Genomic DNA, 21,804 nt, shown 5'->3' with positions numbered 1-21,804 from the left:
AAATATTTTAAAAAGTGCTAGGAACTTTTGATAAACAATTATTTAGAAGCTTAGAGATATTACAAGGCAAAATTTAAATTAAATATGAAACAACTGAAGAGATCTTGTGAAGGACTGAAATTCTGCAAGTATCAATGTATTGATGCTGTACAGTTCTTTTCTAGCTTTCTTCCTCAGTTAATGAAACTAAGTTCTGAACTGGTGCCCTGCATCTTTAGTCAAGTGGACATAGGAAATAAAGATTTTTCTAGGCAAGATGAAAATATTCTTTGTCAGTAAATTGATTGCCCTAGAAATAGAGAATAATTCTGTTTTTAAACAAAGTTGCAATCTCCTTGAAAAATTAGGTGTCTTGGAAACCCCTGGTCTTCCTGTTAGATTCCAAAATAGTAATTTTATCCAGCTTTGGCTAACATATCAAAGAAACAAGCCAGGTAATGGACATTAATGGATGAATATTATAATAGTTTTGTAGGACTGTACTGGAAGAGAAATTAAAATTGATTTTAAAAGTTTCTGCAAAGCCACCATATATAACCAGTTTTAAAGTGCCTTCCCATATTTCTTTGCCATATTTACAGGCTTAAAATTCATTCTGGAGATAATTTAAGTTGTCAATTATTTGAAAGCCAAGACTATCTAATTTGGTGCCCTTCATATATTTTGGAATGCCTTCTTCATTCTGGCCATTAACTGTGATTACCAGTGAGGTGTTGTCAGTGCTGGCTCAAGGTATAGGGCATCCCTAGGCTACATTAACTGGTAAACCACCACCTGCCATTGTGAAGATTTGCATTTTTGGAATGATTCAGAAGGAAGGTTGGCATTGGCACTCCCTAAGCTTTGGCACCCTAAACAAGTATTTATTCAGCCTTAACGTAAATCCGGCCCTGCTTGTTAAATCCTAAAGAAGTTTTCAGTATTATGTGTAAATAGAAACTTGGGTTTTGTCTGTGGTTCCTTGCTTTGTTTGTGTATTCTACCTGAATATCTAACTAATCCACAGAAATATAAGGAAATTGCAGCTGCAAAAAAACAACAAATCAAATCAAAACTTGTCCATACAAACTAGGGTTGCTTGTTTGCACACTTCTCACCACTTTTTTTTTTATTTTGCTCATTCAACAAACTATTGTTAAATCAACAAAAGATTAGCATGGTGTATGATCACAGTAATTTGTAATTGTGTGGTAACATTTTTGAAAATGGTCATTGGTATGCATAATGTTAGAATAGGCAGCCATTCTTGTAACAACTCAAACAACTCAAATCCCTTGTGAAATTACCTCATAACTGATGGAGTATTATACATTGATGTGTAAAATCAACTCCTTAGAGACATGATACAATCTCATTCTGTTTTCTGGCTATTTTAGTAAACTGAGAGGGAAAGATAAAGGAAATAGCAATAGCACTAGCAATAGCACTTAGACTTATATACTGCTTCATAGTGCTTTACAGCCCTCTAAGCGGTTTACGGGGAAAGAATTATAAAGGAAAGTTTTAAAATCATAATGTTAACATTGAATATTAAATGTACCTATCTTTACTGAAAAGGCACAGATTTACAGTAGTTTCTTTGTAGGTTGTATACATTCTGTAAATGTTAGCTTTAAAAATTGCTTCCTTGCTTTTGAATATTCAAAGCACCTAGAATTCTAAAATCATTAATATATTATAATTGGTTATTTAATAGTATTTCCTAAATATGTAGCTATTTCAGTAAAGTGTTCAACACATTAAAGCTATCTTTTGTATAACAATTTTAACTTGAAAAGGGGGGGGGGATGGTCAACAGCCTATGTAGCCTAGTAGAGAGTAGGGAGATCAGCTATGCATAGTTAAGAGTAATGGGTGAATCAGTTGACACCTTATCTCATAAATGGCTGCCAAACCCAAGTGGAATAAAATCTGGGGAGAAGTGTTTTAAATCATTCAAAGAAACTCCATCTTAATAAATGAGGCTGAGAAATTTATCTTAAAATTTCCAAGATTCAGGAAGATTTACCTCAAATGTGACAGGAAAAATGGTGTGTGTTTGTGTGTGGCAGCTATGAGCAGGTACACAGAGAGGCCTCAAGACAACAAAATCAGTAACCAGGGCACATTTGGAGAAATAATGAATATTTTGATTTAAGCACAACACAGATCTACAAATCAAGAACCTAGTATAAATTTCTGGCTTGAATGCTTTTAGCTATCTTTATACAGTTCCAGCTTTGCCTCCTTATTGGGATTCATCAGCTGTTATTGTATGGAGTTCAAACCTTCTGCCAGGAATTGAAACTAGTGCTCAGCATTTGCAGACGTGTTATTTAGATGTGCTATCAGAATGGTGTGTGCACGTGTACACACACACAATATAAAAAGTCTATACACCCCTGTTAAAATGCCAGGGTTTTGAGAAGTAAAAAATCAAATCAAGATAAATCACTTCAAAATTTTTTCCACCTTTTATATAACATATAAGCTGTACAATTCAATTGAAAAGTAAACTGAAATCTTTTAAGGGGAAAAAATAAAAATAACATGGTTGCATAAGTGTGCACACCCTTAAACTAATACTTCGTTGAAGCACCTTTTGAAGTCATTCCAAAACTTTGATCTTCTACTCATGAACCCATTGTTTTGTTGATTTGCTTTCTGTCATTGTGATGTTGAAATTCCTCTTCATCTTCAATATTTTAACAGAGGCCTGAAGGTTTTGTGCCAAAATTTACTGATATTTGAAACTGTTCATAATTCCTACTCCATGACTAAAGCCGCTATTCCTGCTGAAGAAAAGCAGCCCCAAACATACTGCTGCCACCACTACGCTTTGCTTTGGGTATAGTATATTTTTGATGATGTGCAATGTTGTTTTTCCACCAAACATACTTTTTGGAATTCAGCCAAAAAGTTCAATCTTGGACTCATCAGATCATAACACATTTTCCCACATGCCATTGTCAGGCTCCATGTAGGGTTTGGAAAATGTAGCTGGGCATGGATGTTTTTCTTTGTATAAAAAGGCTTCTATCTTGCCATCTGACCCCACAGCCCAGACATACAAAGAATATGGGGCACTTTTATCACATTTAGTATACAACCAATACTTGCCAGAAATTTCTGCAGCTCCTTTAATATTGTTGTAGGCCTCTTGGCAGTTTCTCAGACCAGTTTTCTTCTTGTTCATCAATTCTGGAGGGTTCTTGGTAATTCTTGGTAATGTCACTGTTGTGCCATATTTTCTCCACCTGTTGATGACTGTCTTCACTGGGTTCCATGGTATATCCAGTGCCTTGGAAATGTTTTTGTACCCTTCTCCTGACTGATACATTACAACAACAAGATCCCTTTGATACTCTGTATGCTCTTTGCAGACCATGGCTTTTGCTGTAAGAGTAATGTCAGACAAATCCTACTAGAACAGCTGAATTTTATATGGACTTGATCCCAGTCATTTTAATGATGGCAAGTGTGTACTGACAACTATTTAACATCAATTTGAACGTGATTGGTTATTTTCACATCTCTACTTAGAAGAGGATATGCACATTTATGCAACCATGTTATTGTAAGCTTCTTATTATTTCTCCTCTGAAAGATTTCAGTTTGTTTTACAATTGCACTGTATACCTTATATCTTACATTAAAGGTAGAAAAAAATCTGAATTGATTTATCTTAGTCTGATTTTTTTTTTTACATCTCAAAAACTTGGCGTATGGACTTTCTATATCCATTGTAATCCACCTTCAGCTCTCAGAGGAGATAGATAACAGGTGTTACAATATATAATACCTCTATGCATGAGACTTTACCTAACTTCCAAAGCCCTCCTGTTTGCTCCCCCCTCCCCCCCAATCTTCAGAAGAGGAAGAAACTCTGGCATCCAATTTTCTGTGCATAGTATGCACAAGACTATCTTGCCCTTGTGGAAATACTTATTGGGAATGTTTGAAACAAGCAAGGCATGTTATATTTGTAATTTCTGTCTTGGAAGTGTGGTTTTTAAATTGTGTATAACTTGATGTTTCAATTTAAAAAGCATGCTTCTTTCTTAGTTCAACCTGTAAATTCTAGTGTTTGCAAATTATTTTACAGATCTTTGTTCTATGTTTACATCATGTGTTTTTCTTTCCTAATTTCAAAAAGTCATTTTTTCAAACTTTTTGGTTATATCAAGTCTATACAACGGAAGGCCTACAGGTTACAGTATTTTTTAAACATTCAATAACTCTGCTGCTGCCAAATATTGCCACCATTATCCCAAAAGATATGCTGCTGAGCATCTCCAGTGCATCCAGGCTCATCAATACTGCCAGCTCTGTCACTGCCCCAGAACTATATCTACCAAACAGTTGATGGGCAGGCCAGTTATTCTTTGTGGCCTACAATTATTTCTAATTTGTCAGTGGCCCTGTCCCCTGTACAGATTTTGGTAGGCCTGGGTTAGATCATAATGGGGACTAATGAATATGTTAATAAATAAAATGATTATTTAAAAGATTCATGGTTCATCCACTTAAAATGTAATTCTAGTGCCCTTAATTATCTTTTTTTTTTTGTCCAACAGCCTCATGAATTTGATGAATGCAGATTTGATATTAGTGTAAATGATAGTGTTTGGTATCTGCGTGCTCAGGATCCAGATCACAGGCAGCAATGGATAGATGCAATTGAACAGCACAAGGTATGGATTTTTATTCTTTCCAATTAATAAGTTATAGTGATGAATTAGCTATCTCCTGGCTAACACTTTCTATATTTGCTGAATCTGTAACTTCCGGAATTATAATCCATGTGCCTGATTCTGAGAGTTGTAGTTCCAATGGGGTGTACAAGTTAATAAATCAGGAAACGCTGCTCTAAATTTTGATTAACAACTTGAGTAACCCAGTATGAATAAAAACTAATGCTATAATACTCAGCCACCAGAAACATTATAACATAAGGTTTTGAAATGAATAATACAGATATATTAAAAGTTGGTATACAGGCAGTCCTTTACTTGCGACCACAATTGGGACCGGTTATTGATGAAGCAGTAAATAAGCAAGATACTCAAATGACTGCTTTACTCAATGAATACAATCCTAGCACTTCTTAAGCAGACAGAGCAAAATAGCTATGTAAAGGCACAGAACAGAAATCCTCCTGGTAGATAGCTTTCACTCTGAACACTCGTGAAGCTCACCAAAGGATTTCTGCTCCCCTCTGTGTATGGGTGAGTAATCCTTTGGTGGATTTCAGGAAAATCCTTTGTAGAGCTGTCAGAACAACTCTTGCAGCCTACCAATGGGTTTCCCTCTTTTCCATGCATGGAGTGGAAACCCTGAAGATTTCAGCTCTTTTTTGCAGCCCACTAAAGGATTGCAGCTCCCTTTCGCTTGCAACTATCCTTGCCAGCTTCCATATTGGCTTTTTGGAGAATCTGGCAGAGAATATTGCAAATGGCAATTACATGATTGTGGGAAGTTTGTCAATCAATCGTAAATGTGAGCTGGTTACCAAGCACCAAAAAAGCAGAGGGAGAAGGGGGGGAACTGACATTTTACAGTTGCCAGAAGAACGCTGTAAGCAGCTTTTTCAAGGCCATGTTAATTTTGAAGGTTTGATAAATGACTGTTCAAAAGCCCGGAACTACCTGTATTAACATTTTGCCATTGAGAAGCATTGAAAAAATGTTAATGAAATAATGGAAAGCTGTAAGGAATTACAGTGTGGTAATATGGAAAATACACAAGAGCTAATATCTCCAGCAAGTGGAGCTTACATTTTAGTCTGCACAAAAAGTTCAAAAGTATGTTGGCATAAGGGGTGATATTTGGATACAATACAGTTTGCAAAGCTTGGTATGAGTAAGGGTAAAAATGTTTATAATCAGCTTTAAGATTAATTGTTCTAATCTTCTGACTTGGATTTGAATACTGTCTTGTACCAGTATGAATGACCAGGAGCAAATTTTTCAAGTGCTTTTATAGGTAACAGATGGAAAAATCTCCTTTTTCACTTAACCGCTTTTTCTATTTCTACAGGGAAAAAAATCCTAGATTGCTTTTATTTGAGATCTTATAGGATGCCTCAGCATTACTCAAATCTTTGTAAAATAATATGCAATAGAATACAAATAATCTTAAAGTGAATAAAACTAAAGCTAACAAAATCAATAATGTTCAAATAAATATTTAATAAGAGACATTTTAGCCAGTTATAAAATTAGAAAATACATATTCTGTGAAATATCATTCCATAGATTAAGTGCTCCTAATTCTTGGAAATGACGTAATATGGGTAATTCTTGATTTATGACTGTTTAATGATGGTTCAAACAAAATTACAGCAGTCTTAGAAAAACTAAGATATGACATTTCCTTGGACTTAGAACCATTGCATCAATCTGTGGTTGCATGATCAGAATTTTAGCACTTGACAGCCGTCTTGCATTTCTTAGAGATTGCAACCTCTTATGCTAACGTAATTACAATTTGCTACCTTTTTTGCTGATTCCTGGGGGAAAAAATGGCAACAAAGGTCATTAAAGAAGCTAGACTTGCTTAAAGACTGCATGATTTGCTTAAAATCACCATAGAAATTGTCATACAATTGGATCTGGCATATACAACCGCAATGAGGTACAACAGAAATTCCAGTCATAAGTCAAGGATTGCTGGTAGATGGGAAAAATAAATTGTCAAGAAGTGTGAGTTTTAATTAGAATTTTATGTGCTTCAGTTAAAGCCTCTTTTTTCAGATATAATCTGATTGATACACAATCATGCACATACATACTTCCTAGATCTCATGGTTGCAGCAAGGGTTAAAAAGTGCTGGATCTAAGAAGGTCAAGATACAGAAGGATCTTGACAGACTTGAACATTGGGTGTTATCTAACAAAATAAAATTCAATGGTGAAAAAAGTTAGGTTCTACATTTAGGCAAGAAAAACCAAATGCACAGGTATAATATAGGTGGTACTTGACTCAATAGTAGTAACTGTGCAAGGGATTTTGGAGTCTTAGTGGACAATCACTTAAATATGAGACAGCAGTGTGCTATAGCTGCCAAAAAAAGCCAACACAATTCTAGGTTGCATTAACGAGGGATAAAATGAAGATCACGTGAAGTGTTAATACTACTTTATAATGCCTTGGTAAGGCCACACTTCGAATACTGCATCCAGTTTTGGTTGCACAATATAAAAAAGATGTTGAGACTCTAGAAAGAGTGCAGAGAAAAACAACAAAGATGATTAGGGTACTGGAGGCTAAAACATATCAAGAACTGTTGCTGGAATTGGGTATGTCTAATTTAATGAAAAGGACTAGGGGAGACATGATAGCAGTGTTCCAATATCTCAGGGGTGGCCAGAAAGAAGAGGGAGTCAAGCTATTCTCCAAAGCACCTGAGGACAGGACAAGAAGCAATGAATGGAAACTAATCAAGGAGAGAAGCAACCTAAAATTAAGAAGAAATTTCCTGTCAGTTAGAACAATTGATCAGTGGAACAACTTGCCTCCAGAAGTTGTGAATGCTCCAACACTGGAAGTTGTTAAGAAGAGACTGGACAACCATTTGTCTGAAATGGTATAGGGTTTCCTGCCTAAGCAGGACTTGAAGATTTCCAAGGTCCCTTCCAACTTTGTTATTCTATTCTATATATTCCGAATGTTCCACAAGAAGGAATGTGATTTTCTGAAATGCAAATGAATTCCAATAAGATTTTGGACTTATCTGATAATGCATTTCTCCTTTATTTTCATAAAGCAGATAGTTTTCTTTTATTTGCTCCTTACAAATTTCATATAAAATATAGAGCATGAAGTAGGGCTACCAAGTGAATGGGAGAAAATATAAGAAATTAGTGTTTGAAAGACAAAACAAGCACTTCTGAAATAAACCCAGAAGCAAATAGGCATTTAGTGCAGATGTGTAAAATGTATTTTGATCTTTGCACCTTACTCCTAAGGGACCAGCAACTCAAGGTACCATGGTTGTTTCTGACAGATGTTTGAAGATGTAATGTAGCAAATTTTGAAGGGAGATTATTTTTCAGTACTCCTACTTGAATAACCCAAGTCCCAGCTTCATATTTTTAAGTAAATGTATGCAGGAACTTTAAATATAAAGAGGTGGGGTTTTTTTGTTAAGCTACTTGTAATTTTGATATATTAGTGTCAATTTTTCCAGATATTTATGAATGCATATCTTTGCTATACCCCAAAATCCCAGGGCAATTTACAAAATATACAGTTATTTACATTGAAGCATTAGAGTTCAAGCTCATAGTTATACTAAAATGAACTACTAACAACTATGTGTGAAATTAAAATTTAACTCATCCTGAGATTATAAATCAACCAAATAAAATCCTTTAAAGAAGACAGGTGAAGCTAAAGTTTATCTTTAGTCATTCTCAAGGTCAACATTTTTCAACATTTCTTGGGAGAAATATGGAAGTGGTTTACCATTGTCTTGCCTTCCCAGTGTCATCCATCCATAGCTCAGCGACTTCCAAATATTTATTCTGCTTGACCTATTTAGAATCTGCCAAGGTCAGCTAAATGCTGCTATATTTTATGACAGAAACTTTTACTCCATACTTAAAAGCCTGTAATACTCACTCAGTAAGCCAAGTTTCACTTTGGAGACCACAACTGAAAAAGTTTCCTTGCCTTATGGCTTTCACAGGCACATAAAATAAACACTGAGAAAGAGTATTATTCTTTCTACCGCCATCTCTATACCAGGGCAGGCCAATATTGATTGATACAGTCCTTTGAATAAAGCTGTCCAAAATATTAAGGCTTCATATTAGGCTGGCAAAATGGTATAACCCCAGCATATAGACAGCCATAGTTTAGAATATTTGGAATTTTTTGAATCATAATTAAAGACTTCATAAAGAATGTATTAGAGTAGCCTAGCCTAGAAAGCAAGGTTCATACTGTCCAGATAAAGTCTTGCTAAATTATCCTAAATTGGTCTTATCTGAGGTTTGTCTGTTATTGAAAAGTGAAGTGAATCTGGTCTTGAAGACAGACTACAAATCTTGTTTAAGTTCAGCTGTAAAACATCTTCCTAAAAGAGGATTCTCTTCTTTTTTAAAGATACCCCTTTTTGTTTTACTTTTCTTCCAAAAAATTGAGGGGAAAAATTATGAAGTGCTTTACTTCCGTTGTAAATATTCATATCATTACATTGAACACTTTTTATATAAAATCATTGTTTCTTGTGCTAATAATTTAATACATCACATCTTACATAATCTTTATTTTTCTGGAATAACAACATGATTTGTAAAAGGATCATTTAAAAATTATATCACCTTTTTCCAAAGTTTGTTTCTTTTCTGAGAAAAAAGAGAGAGCAATAATATCTGGGCATTTTACAATATTATTTCAGCACATAAAGCAGGGGTGTCAAACTCAAGGCCTGGGGGCCTGATTGGCCTGCAGGGTGCTTAGATCTGGCCCTCAGGACTGCCCTGGAAACAGCAAAGGACTGGCCCATGGTGCCTCTACCAGTGAAAATGGAGCTTGCGAGGGCTGCATGTAGCCGAAAATGGAACTCGAGAGCCCATTTTCACTGGCAGAGTGCACAGGCCACCACAGGCACCCCCGACACAAGTGATGTTGAGCTGGCCACGCCCACCCTGGCTACACCCACCCCAGCCCCCAAAGGTCAAACACAACCCTGATGCGGCCCTCAATGAAATCAAGTTTGACACCCCTGATTTAGAACATCTGTAGCATGTAGCAACTTTACACTTTGACATTTTTTCTTAGAAAAAGAACACCCCTGACATAAAGTGTCTTGAGTCCTTCTGTAAGGCCTCACTGTATGACTTTATGGAAAAGTGGAGAAGACCTGAAGTGGTATATGGCTGGTCTACTTATAAATGAATATGGAGGGCATAATATTGACCTGTTTTACCCTGAACCTAGTAGTGTTCTGTCTGCAAAGAACAGTTTCTAAAAAAAACTATTTCAGATTTGAGAATTCAAAATGCATGTACTGTAGTTATCTAATTTTTATTTATATAACATTGTACGTGTTGTGTGTTATACTGTAACTGTCCTTATTTAAAAATAATAGATCAAAAGTTTGAAAATAAAATAGTTTTCTATGTCAATATACAACTTAAGTAGGTTTGCTGTTGTATGACAATAAAGATATTAAAACTGTTTTAATGGCATGTGATTTTATATCATTAAGTGCTGAACCTTGAATTGTAATTGCAAGGGCATGCTTCAAGTATATTCTTGCAATTATGGAACTGCATCACAAGGTAGCAGTTGTATGAATAGTACAAACTTTTATTGAGGTAGCCAACAAACTGACCCATTAGTAGGAATCTTTTTGAACTTTTTAAATAAAAAAATTGTGCCTGATGAAACAGAGCTCAAAATTTCTTCTTATTCTACATATAATATATTCAGCACAAGATTGCCTGTATCATTTGCAACTAATGGATATATTTTATATTTATGAGGCATCTCTCAGCTCTTCTTTAATTACCTCCTTTTTCTTGCGTGTGTGTCTCTCTCCCACAACTAAATATCTTTACTATATATAATGCTCCTCACTTACTATTATATTCGATGCAGCTGTTTAAGTGCACAAAGAGGATTTGTTTTAGATCTTTTATGGAAAGCATGGTGCACTGAAGATGGGAGCTGATGCCTGCATCAGAAAGAGGAGCCAGTGAATGAATCCAGATTAATGAGAGGATCTGGGACCACCTGTGGTGGTTGGTCCATAACAGATGTTTCCCATGATGAAACCATAAAATAGTGGTCTCTGGCAGGTTTTAGAGCTCTGGGAGTTGGGAGAGTTAGCTTTGCCCAAGCTGCACTTCAAGTCTTCAAAGAGATACTGGGTACACCCACTTCCTATCTTAATTATTTTCACTGGAAATGGCTTGTAAATTGCTTTTTGGATATTAAGAACCTTCATAAGGAACATTTTTATTACACTGGATTTTCCTTCAGTCCTCAACAAAAAAAATGGTTTCATGTAAGTTTAAGAACTTAAAGAAAAACTTTGTTACTTGGAAATTAATAGCAAAAAGGGCAAATAGAATGGTGGTTTGGGGAAAAAAATTAATGGACTAAGGGGATAGAGGGACTGAAAATAAGATTATGAAATAATTAGAATAATTAAAATAAGTGATTTGTTTAAAATCCTATTAAAATATATGAAGATTTTGAATTTAAGTGTAAGAAACCTTTTCCTGAAAAAATGTGGCTTAGGGAAAAGCATGATAAGAGGAGACCTTGAAGGCTGGTTAGAATTAGAATAGAATAGAATAGAATAGAATAGAATAGAATAGAATAGAATAGAATTTTTATTGGCCAAGTGTGATTGGACACACAAGGAATTTGTCTTGGTGCATATGCTCTCAGTGTACATAAAAGAAAAGATACATTCATCAAGGTACAACATTTACAACACAATTGATGGTCAGTATATCAATATAATATTGATATACTGATATTAATATTAATATTAATATTGAAGGCTGGTTACTAGAGACAACCAGAAAGAATTAAAGATTATAATTATCCAGTAATTCAGAATGGAGACAAGTATTTTAATTCTGGAAGAATTCAAGGATATTTGGCAACAATGTACTCAGAATTTTTCCCCTATTATAAAAATGAATTCAAAAGGGCAGTATCAGTTTGTACCTGATCTCCAGTGGTGGAAGGAGGGACCAGTCTATCCAGCTTCCTTCCAAAGGACTAGGGATGAGATCAGCCTACTAAACCTCTGGACAGTGGCACAGCAGTATACTGCGGCACCACTAAAAGAGTCACAAATTTAGCGAATTACAGTTCCACTGGAGTGAATGATTTTGGACACATTTTATAAATTTACACCATTTCAGGTATCTTAATTCAAAAAGTGTTGCTGTATGATGCACTGTTTCACCTAGTTAAAGGCTTTAGACAGGAGAGATTTAATAGTACACAGATATAAAATAAGATATGGGAAGAAGAGGGGAGATTGTATTTTGAAAGAGATAAATTATTATAAAGATAAATGAAAGGAATATAAAATTGATGTGCTTGTTTAATGTGAAAATATATGTAATTATTTCTGGTAGCTCTTAATACAGTTTTGCTGATTAAGATTGATGAGGCTGTATTTGCTTTTAGATTAAAGATAAGATATGGTGTAAAGAGATTTTAGGTTGAAAAGTTTAGAGAAGATAAGTTACTGAAATTATACTTGTCATGAAGAAGGGAGAAGAATCATTTCTTTACATATTTTCCCTTTTTATTTTACTTTTTTTCTCTCTGCACTTTTTGCTTGTTATTAGTTTTTTGTTTTTTTAAAGAGATATATATATATATATACACATATACATACATATGTAGGTTTCGTAGGTTTTCACGGGTATAGGTATGTAGGTCTTGGCATATTCGGGTCTTTTCCCGTATAAGGTTGAGAGTATCTTGGCGACATTTTGATAAGGTCTCACTCATCATCTTCAGGCTGGTGCTTTCAGCTTCGTGCTTCGTGCTTTGCTCGCACAAGCACAAGCACGAAGCCAGAAGCACCAGCCTGAAGATGATGAGTGAGACCTCGTCGAAACGTCGCCAAGATACTCTCAACCTTACACAGGAAAAGACCCGAATATGCCAAGACCTCTACACACACACACACACACACACACACACACAGTTTCATTCATTCTATAGAAGAGATACAAAATTTACACAATAATAAATTTGTCTATTTTTAAAGTGCCAGCAGAGCAGAGCTTTGGGCCAGGAGCCCAGAACTCCTCTTAGTAGAATGAGCCCATAAAATGCATTAGGATTGGCTTACCACATTGTAAAATAGATATGCTGCTATCCCAAAAGATAATTTGGATCACAATCCAACATTTTCCAGTCCTTTTGCTGTGCTTAGTCTGGGGAGGGGGGGTACATAGGTCCATTATATCACTATACTTCTTGTGTTTGATTTTTGCTGAACAAGGCTGCTTTGTAAGAAGCTTGATAGGAAAGGAAAACATGAGCTGAACTGTCTTTTCCCCCCTGGGATATTCTGATCATTGTGACTTGCATGAATCAAACCAAATGTTAATGTGAAAGTATTCTTTGAATACAAAGAAGCAGCAAGCCTAGAGGCATATCCTATGCCCACTTTAACTGCCTCCTTGTTTGGCTATTTCCAGCACTACATTGTTGGAGTGGGAATGCTATGAAGTGAGAGAGTGTATAGTCCACTGAAATGACTGTTCGGTTGCTTTCTTGTTTTTCTTTTTAGGACATTAGGTAATGTTAGCGTTAGCTTGTAACTAAGGCTAGCCCTTAAGGGTGCAGGCAAGATTTTTGTGTAACTTTATGATAATAAAGAGCCACTTCAGGTGAGATGGGTAATTTTATTAATAAATAAAATAGCCACTTGACAAATCCATTGTCAATGGGTTTCTTCCTAATATTTTTGTTGCCTTTGAGTGCTCTCAGCCATGAATTTGGGGCATGCAGCCCCAGAATGCACAGAGGACACAAGTTTGGGGTAGACTGTGCTCTGCTTCTCGTCTTTCTACTTATAAGGTTATTAACCAGTGTTTACATTTTTTATTGCTGATCTCTTGATAGCGTTTGTCCAGAGCCTTCACGTTAGTGTTAATGTGTAATTCTATTCTATTTTTACAGGTAAAGTTTTATTCTGTCTGAGTTGCAGCTTGTATAATTTTATTTTTAAAAACCTGAAACAGTTCAGGATTTGCTGCTGAAGTCAGAACATTTGTAAACCACCAATCATTTAAATTAGGAAGTCTTGAAAACATTTAAATGTAGACTTATTGGAATGTAATGGAGGCAGGATAAAGGTTACTGCTGGACTTTGACCAATAGTAACCTTTAGGAATTGCTTCATATTCTTTTTGTTGGCGCCATCTAATGGCTACTTTTGTTACAGGAAATTGTAAACTTTATTTATTCCTTAAAATATTGATTGGGTTTGGATGTGGTTCATGTCATAAATAGAATAAGTAGAATTCTGTTGATTTTGACAAGCATATAAATGCTAAATACACAATTCACTTATATGAATGTGATCTGGATATAGCTAGCTGACCAGCAATTGTTTTTTGTCCCTTTCTTATGGCTTTTAACCATCTTGCATGATGAACAGTATTTGAACACTTGCAATACTTCTGTAAAATTTCATTTGGTTTAATAAAAGCATTAGTAAAAGAAGTACCAATAAATGGGCAACATGTTTGTTAATGCACAGTCTTGGGACAAACATTTTAATATTTTAATCTTTATATTTTATATTTAGTGGTCTTTCTGAAATTATTGTGAGGTAAAATCAGGAAGAAGCCAATTGGTTGGAAAAGGGTGCTGTACTTTGGAAGAATAGCAAGTATAAGAAAAGTTTGAAAATAAAGGATAATAAAAAGGCGATGGAAAAGCAAAATGAGTAATGATATGTTCAAATATAATAAAGATCTGTGTGGATAGAAAGGAAAATATGGAAGAATTTGAAAATGAAAGGGATAGACTCAAAGTAATTTTTAAAAAGGATGGTGGAATTTATCAGATAAAACAGGGTAGAGAAAAGTAGAAAAATAATAAGTGAAAATTGAATCAGAGGAGAAAAATATATCAAATAGTCTGGGAATCTTTAAGAGAAAAGAGGGCGAAACAGTAAAATATCATGGGTGTAAAAAAAACACTGAGGATTCAGAGTTCAAATAAATCAGAAAGGTACTACAGTCACAAACATGAAAAAGAAGAACAGGTGTATTTATTATGGCTTAGCTATCCAATTATCTTGTTCTTTAAAGGCATTTAATTGCAGTCTTAAGTCACAACAGAAAAAAGCTTCAAGTTATTATAGCATTTGTCAAAATGGCAAAGCTAGGAATAAATATATGTCTGGGAATAAACAAAATGGAGGGAACATTTCAAAACGTTTCATGACAGGTTGCAAGATCGTTAGGCTAATGGAAGTTAATAGAAGTTAATGGAAAGTTCTTTTCCAAAAACACTACACTACTAACCAGAGCATATAAAACATTTGCTAGGCCACTTCTTGAATACAGCTCGCCTGTCTGGAACCCATACCACATTTCTGACATCAATACAATTGAACGTGTCCAGAAATATTTTACAAGAAGAGTTCTCCACTCCTCTGAAAACAACAAAATACCTTATCCCACCAGACTTGAAATCCTAGGCTTAGAAAACTTAGAACTTCGTCGCCTTCGACAAGATCTAAGTTTAACTCATAGAATCATCTATTGTAATGTTCTTCCTGTTATAGACTACTTCAGCTTCAATTGCAATAATACAAGAGCAACCAATAGATTCAAACTTAATGTTAACCGCTTTAATCTAGATTGCAGAAAATATAACTTCTGTAACAGAGTTATCAGTGCTTGGAACACATTACCTGAATTATGGGTCTCTTCCCATAATCCCAAAAGCTTTAACCAAAAACTTTCTACTATTGACCTCACCCCATTCCTAAGAGGACTATAAGGGGCGTGCATAAGAGCACAACGTGCCTACTGTTCCTGTCCTATTGTTTGCTTGTTTGTTTCTTTTCTTTTTCTTCTTCTTATACATACATACATACATACATACATACATACATACATACATACATACATACATATATATATATGTCTTTGGTTGTTCGGGTTTTCTCCCGTGTAAAATTGGAAGTGTCTTGGCGACGTTTCGACGAAGTCTCATTCGTCATCTTCAGGCTTCAGCTTCGTGCTTCTGGGAGCAATGTGTGATCGCAGCTGTTTCTTCCTTTTAACTGCTCGTGGGGATTTGAGCTGATTGGGTGGGAGCTTGGCTGTGCTCTGATTGGATGGGGGGGGTTTGTGCTCTGATTGGCTGGGGGTGTGTCCTGTGTTGGTGGGGGCTTGTTTGTGCTCAGTTTAGTCTGTGTTGCAGGGGGATGTGAGCTGGTGAGCTGCATAGTTGTTGTTTGGCTTTGTGGTCGTGCTACATCTTCATAGTGGGTGTCAGTCTGCTGCATGTATGGATTGGAGGGGTTTGAAATGGCTAATGTTGCTGCTGCGGTCTGGCTTCTGGTCCTTGGTCGTGCTTCATGATCAGTGTGGGTTTGGGTCTGCTTTCTGGGTGGATGTGCGGTGGTGACATCCTGTGTGGACCTCGTGAGTGTGGGTCTGGTGTCATGACACCATATATATATATATGCTTATACTTCCTTATATTACCTCATATATATGTTTATATACTATATAATCTTTTATGTGATGCTTATATATATTGTTGTGACAAAATAAATAAATAAATAAATAGAAGGTAGAAAACAATCATGGTTACTATTTTCCCTGATGTTGCTGTGTTGGAAGAAATGTCCATCTGGGTTCAGTTCCAAGTGGGGAAAAAGACACTGGAAACATGGAGACTGCTTGGAAAGATGGTTTAATGGTGGTCAGGATCACATGGCTTGGGTTGCTGAACAGAAAAAGGACAAGGTGCTGAGTGTGCCCTGGCTTTATGCTTTCTCTGAGCTTTGAACTTCCAGGGGCACAGGAAGAGTATCCTGATTGGTTGTCAGACTCCCAGGGGGTGGGGGTCTAAGCTAGCCTTGCTGGCTGATGTAATCTTCCCAGGTGCCATGTGGTGAGTTTCTGTTGCTAGATGGGTCATATTGTGTTGCAGTTGATGGTCCCATTGACAAAGGTGGGGAGAATGAGTTTCTGTCTCTGGCCCATTGACAAAGGTGGGGAGAGGCAGGGAGCTGCTTTGTCCTTAAAACATGTTTCACCATTTCTCATCCAGGGAAATATATTCTGCCTTTTTAATATTTTCTAAAATATTTCATTCTTCTAGGAGGGGGGTGGGTGCTAACTTCCTACAGCTGCTACATGTAGAGATAGCAATGTCCCATGTGTCATCATCATACTTTGTGACATATGGTGTAATTGGTTGTGCACTGCACTATCATTTCTATTCTGCTGTGGCTACAAGTAAGAAACCAATAGTTACATAAGCCATCCTTGCCTTAGAAATACAGGATTTGGATTCAAAACAGTGGAGAGAATAAACTTTCTTTAATGTTAAAAGTGTAATAAGACTAAAGAATTTCCTAGCTGAAAAGTCAGACATAAGGACATGTCGGAAATAGTTTAAATGTAAAAGAAAAGAAGAAACAGGTAAATTAGAGGAATTAGAACCATAAATGTTAAAACTACAGAGGAAGAAAAAGGAATTACTTCAGAGGAAGAAAATTAGCAGTCTTAAGGTTTAAAAGGTAGGAAGATAATAGAATAGAAATACTGTATAGTGATAGAAAATTAAATAGATTTTGGCAGATCCAAGAAAATTGGTTTATTTATGTGTAGTACTGAAACTGCTTTGATTAAAATGATAGTTTCTTGTTGCCAATTTTTTTTAAAATCTCTGTTTTGTTTCTCCTTTCTTGGTTCATATTCTGCTTTTGACACAACAGATTATCTTTTCTTTCTGATCTGTTCTTGCTGTTTCTTTTCTTCCTTGCTAAATTCCCAGAAATTCTTTACTTGCCTCCATGCTAATCCAGTAATTTCTTATAATGGATATATGTGGCTAGCCCCCTCCCGCCATACCTTTCTGCATTTCCTCTCTTTCTCTGCGAGTGACCTATGCTCTGCAGCTTAGTCATTATGGCATAAGAGTCTGCTGCTTTTTATCAACATTTTGCCCTTTGCTTCTCTCTGTTCAGTGTGCATATCATGTCTCATCTAATTCAAGATCATCTTCTAGTAGCATAAAGGTTCTGGTTCAGCCTGTTAACTCTCAAGCATGTGTCAGTGATTGTACTCTCTTTGCCTTTCAATTTGTAAGAAAGTTGGCACCCACCCATCTCCTGGAAGAATGAAATATTCTAGGAAATATTAAAAAGGCAGAATATCATATTTCCCTGGATGAGAAAAGGATAAACAAGTTTTTAAAGACAAAGCAGCTCTCTGCAGTTCCCTGCCCACCACTTCAGCTCTAGGGTGATGGGATTAAGACCTTCACCCTCAGGACATGATAGGATTAACTTCATTACCTTATCACCCAGCAAGATTCAATCAAGCCTGGGACTCAAGACAACCTACAAAGTTACCCCTGCATGGACCCATGGGAGTCTGACAACCAATCAGGATACCTACCCTTACACAGAAACAGGAAGCTCCAAGGCGGGTATAAATCTCTCTCTCTTTCACCCATGTGCTCGATTCCCCAGAACCTCAAACCATGTGGTCCTGTCCACCATTAAACCATCTTTCCAAATAGCTTCCATGTTTCCAGTGTCTTTCTCCCCACTTGGAACTGAACCAAGGTGGACATTTCTTACAACACACTCATCTTTAATATTTTACCAATGTAATTTTAAAGTATTTTAATTGACTGTGTTTTAATTTAAGAAAAATAATGTGAAATTCCTTAATGGTGCCTGCCACATTAAAACATGTCTAACTAAGCTGTTATGCAAAAGAAATTAAGTTTGACTATGAAATAGGGAGAAAAAATTGTCAAGCATCCCAGCATAATGAAAACCTACTCTAGGTGGCACTCTTGAGCTTTGTTTGAGAATCAGCGTTGTTGGTATGTGTTAGTTTCATATTTCAGAATGTGCAGATACTGACCATGCCCAGAGAAGTGCCCATTCTAGCAAATAAATGTGATCACTACTGCAGTTCTCCAGTAGAACTAATTGGTTTTCTAACATACTATAAACTGTGAAATCTAGAAGCATACTTAAGGGCTCTACAACAATAAAAAAACCTGCTAATTTGATATGGAACTGAATCCATGTTCTGTTCAGGTTTGAATTATTTATTGTATTGTGTCAGTTTTTGGAACTACGTAGAAGAGAAAAGAAAGATGTCTAGAGTTGCTTCCTTTCCAGCAGTGAGAAGGGTCATTTTCTTGCTTAAATCTTGATTTTCTGCACATTGTAATGTTTATGATTAATTAAAAGTTGGATTCAGGACAAGAACAAAATGCTACTAGTAAACTACTGCAGTGCAGTTTGAAAAAATAGAATTATTATTGGATAATAGTATCCACGTATCATGTATAAAAGTGGGAATTGAAGAAGCAGGATGGAAAGAGTGTTGATGCTTTTGAACTTCATATTAGAGAAGGTAACTGACCATACTTAAAGAGTTGGACTAGGGACAAATAGATCATCCTGTCTTTATGGTTCTTAGAATCAACACCAACCTGATGGTGCATAATTGCTTATTATCCATAAAGAGCAAAAATATCAGTATTTTTATCTTGGGGAAAACTTTTATGACATTCTTATTTAACTCAAAGAACTAGTTTTTAAGAATTAGTTTTTTTTCTTATTTATCTATATCATTCTTTTTGCATCCTTTTCCTGGTTCTTCCTCATCAAAATATACATAATACTTTTGTTAGTTTTTAAAATCCTGGCACACTTAGATTATATAGCAACATACTGTAGCTCACTTGTTTCTCAAATTTTGATTTCTTTACTTTTTCCAAATATTCTCAAGGAAAACGTTTTGTAAGTAATCAGTATAGATATATTAAAAGAACTCAAAAAACATCCTAGCTATATTAAATTACAGAGCGTGCAGTTATGGAGCATTTGGGCTGACAAATGGCTTTGAAAATTATTGAATAAAAGTTCAGAAATTTGAATTGTTTGTGGACTTTCTGTACTCATAGCTAAAATTCAGAATTCAGGTGTCACAAGAATCACTTTCTCTGAATAACCTAAGTTTATTTTTTATTTAATTTAAATCTTGCTTTTATTATTTTTATAAATAATTTGAGATGACAAACATATCTAACATTCCTTGCTTTCCCCATAACAACAATTCTGTGAGGTGAGTTGGACTAAGGGAATAACTGGCCCATGGTCACCCACCTGTCTTCCATGGCTAAAGCAGAATTTGAACTCATGGTCTCCTGGTTTCTAGCCTGGTCCCTTAACTACTAGACCAAACTGGCTCTTTGCTTGTTAAAGTGGCTGCAGTTTGCTTAGCTAAAGCCTAAGAAGGCAGAATGTGAAAGACATTCTGCATGAAGGGCTGTATGATGGGGGAGAGGAGAGAAAAGAGAATAGGAAATGTTTATTTTCATATTTCTTGGTATTTAGTTAGCTTTAATGAAGATAAATTTTTCTCCTTAGTTTTTCACTAGGTAATTTCTGGAAATAATTTTGGAACTATTTCTGACTGAAATAGTTCATAATAATCTTTTTCCTTCCTTTCCTGCAGCCAGCTAAGTTTTCAGGTGATGGCGTCTTCATGTAGTATATATTTAAATGGTATGTGTGTCTGTCTGTGCACACACACGTGCACACATTCTGGATGCCTTTCTCTAGTCCACTGTTTTCTTTTAGAATAATAATTTGAGCAATTCATTCAGTGAAGGTCTGTCTCTTTATTCCATAACTAATGCATGTATTCGTTCTTTAGACTGAATCTGGCTATGGATCGGAGTCAAGCTTGCGACGGCATGGCTCTATGGCATCCCTTGTATCTGGAGCAAGTGGCTACTCTGCAACATCAACCTCTTCATTCAAGGTTAGATATGAAAAACAGTGATGCTGTTGAAAGAAACCTATTTCTCTGTGCATAATATGTATGTAAATAAACCTGAAAATACCTTAATAATGTATGTTTTTATGGATGAGTTCTGTTACATTTTCTCATGTAGGTAAAAAATACATGGGGGTCAGAAACAATGTACGTGAATATCACTTAATGTAGAAGGAATAGGAAATGGCCTTGAAGGACAGGAGAAAGAGCTGCTACCAAGGCAGAAAAGGGTCTCAAGCCTATTCCTGGAAACTCATTTGAATAAACCAATAGATTTAAACTTAATGTTTAAATAAACCAATAGATTTAAACTTAATGTCAACCGCTTTAATCTAGATTGCAGAAAATATGACTTCTGTAACAGAATCATCAGTGTTTGGAATACTTTACCTGACTCTGTGGTCTCTTCCCATAATCCTAAAAGCTTTATCCTAAAACTTTCAACTATTGACCTCACCCCATTCCTAAGAGGACCATAAGGGGCGTGCATAAGCGCACAAACGTGTCTACTGTTCCTGTCCTATTGTTTTTCTTTTCTTCTTCATATATATATATATTTGTTTTCTGAGGTTTTCACGGGTGTTTGTATATAGGTCTTTGGTTGTTCGGGTTTTCTCCTGTGTAAAATTGGAAGTGTCTTGGCGACGTTTCGACGAAGTCTCATTCGTCATCTTCAGGCTTCAGCTTCGTGCTTCTGGGAGCAATGTGTGATTGCAGCTGTTTCTTCCTTTTTAACTGCTAGTGGGGGTTTGAACTGATTGGGTGGGAGCTTGGCTGTGCTCTGATTGGATGGGGTTTTTTTTGTGCTCTGATTGGCTGGGGGTGTGTCCTGTTTGGGTGGGGGCTTGGTTGTGCTCAGATTAGTCTGAGTTGCAGGGGGATTTGAGCTGGTGAGCTGCACTGCTGCTGTTTGGCTTCGTGTTCGTGGTCGTGCTACATCTTCGTAGTGGGTGTCAGTCTGCTGCATGTATGGATTGGAGGGGTTTGAAATGGCTAATGTTGCAGCTGCGGTCTGGCTTCTGGTCCTTGGTCGTGCTTCCTGATCAGTGTGGGTTTGGGTCTGCTTTCTGGGTGGATGTGTGGTGGTGACATCCTGTGTGGACCTCGTGAGTGTGGGTCTGGTGTCATTCCTCGTGTTAGGACTCGTTTGTCAATAAGGCGGGTTTCCAAATGGCTGGTAGGCGGAGGTATCATCTCGTTTGTTCATGCTGTGTGGGCATTTTCTATCTCAATGGCTTCTCTGATTATTCTGTTGTTAAAGTGT

General features: G+C 36.2%; 1 protein-coding gene across 2 annotated transcripts in view; it reads left to right on the top strand.

Annotated features, from left to right (window-relative positions):
• CERT1 (ceramide transporter 1) overlaps positions 1 to 21,804 on the top strand; it is a 79,101-nt gene that overhangs the window by 16,701 nt on the left and 40,596 nt on the right. For both annotated transcript variants that reach the window (XM_058169240.1, XM_058169239.1), the window contains exons 3-4: positions 4,557 to 4,673; positions 20,418 to 20,525. In XM_058169240.1, the coding sequence (XP_058025223.1) occupies positions 4,557 to 4,673; positions 20,418 to 20,525 (225 nt within the window). The remainder of the gene's footprint in view (positions 1 to 4,556; positions 4,674 to 20,417; positions 20,526 to 21,804) is intronic.

The sequence above is a fragment of the Ahaetulla prasina genome, chromosome 2 (assembly GCF_028640845.1).
Source record: "Ahaetulla prasina isolate Xishuangbanna chromosome 2, ASM2864084v1, whole genome shotgun sequence".
Classification (NCBI taxonomy): domain Eukaryota; kingdom Metazoa; phylum Chordata; class Lepidosauria; order Squamata; family Colubridae; genus Ahaetulla; species Ahaetulla prasina.
The sequence above is the reverse complement of the archived record's forward strand: the minus strand, read 5'-3'. Positions and strand labels throughout refer to the sequence as shown.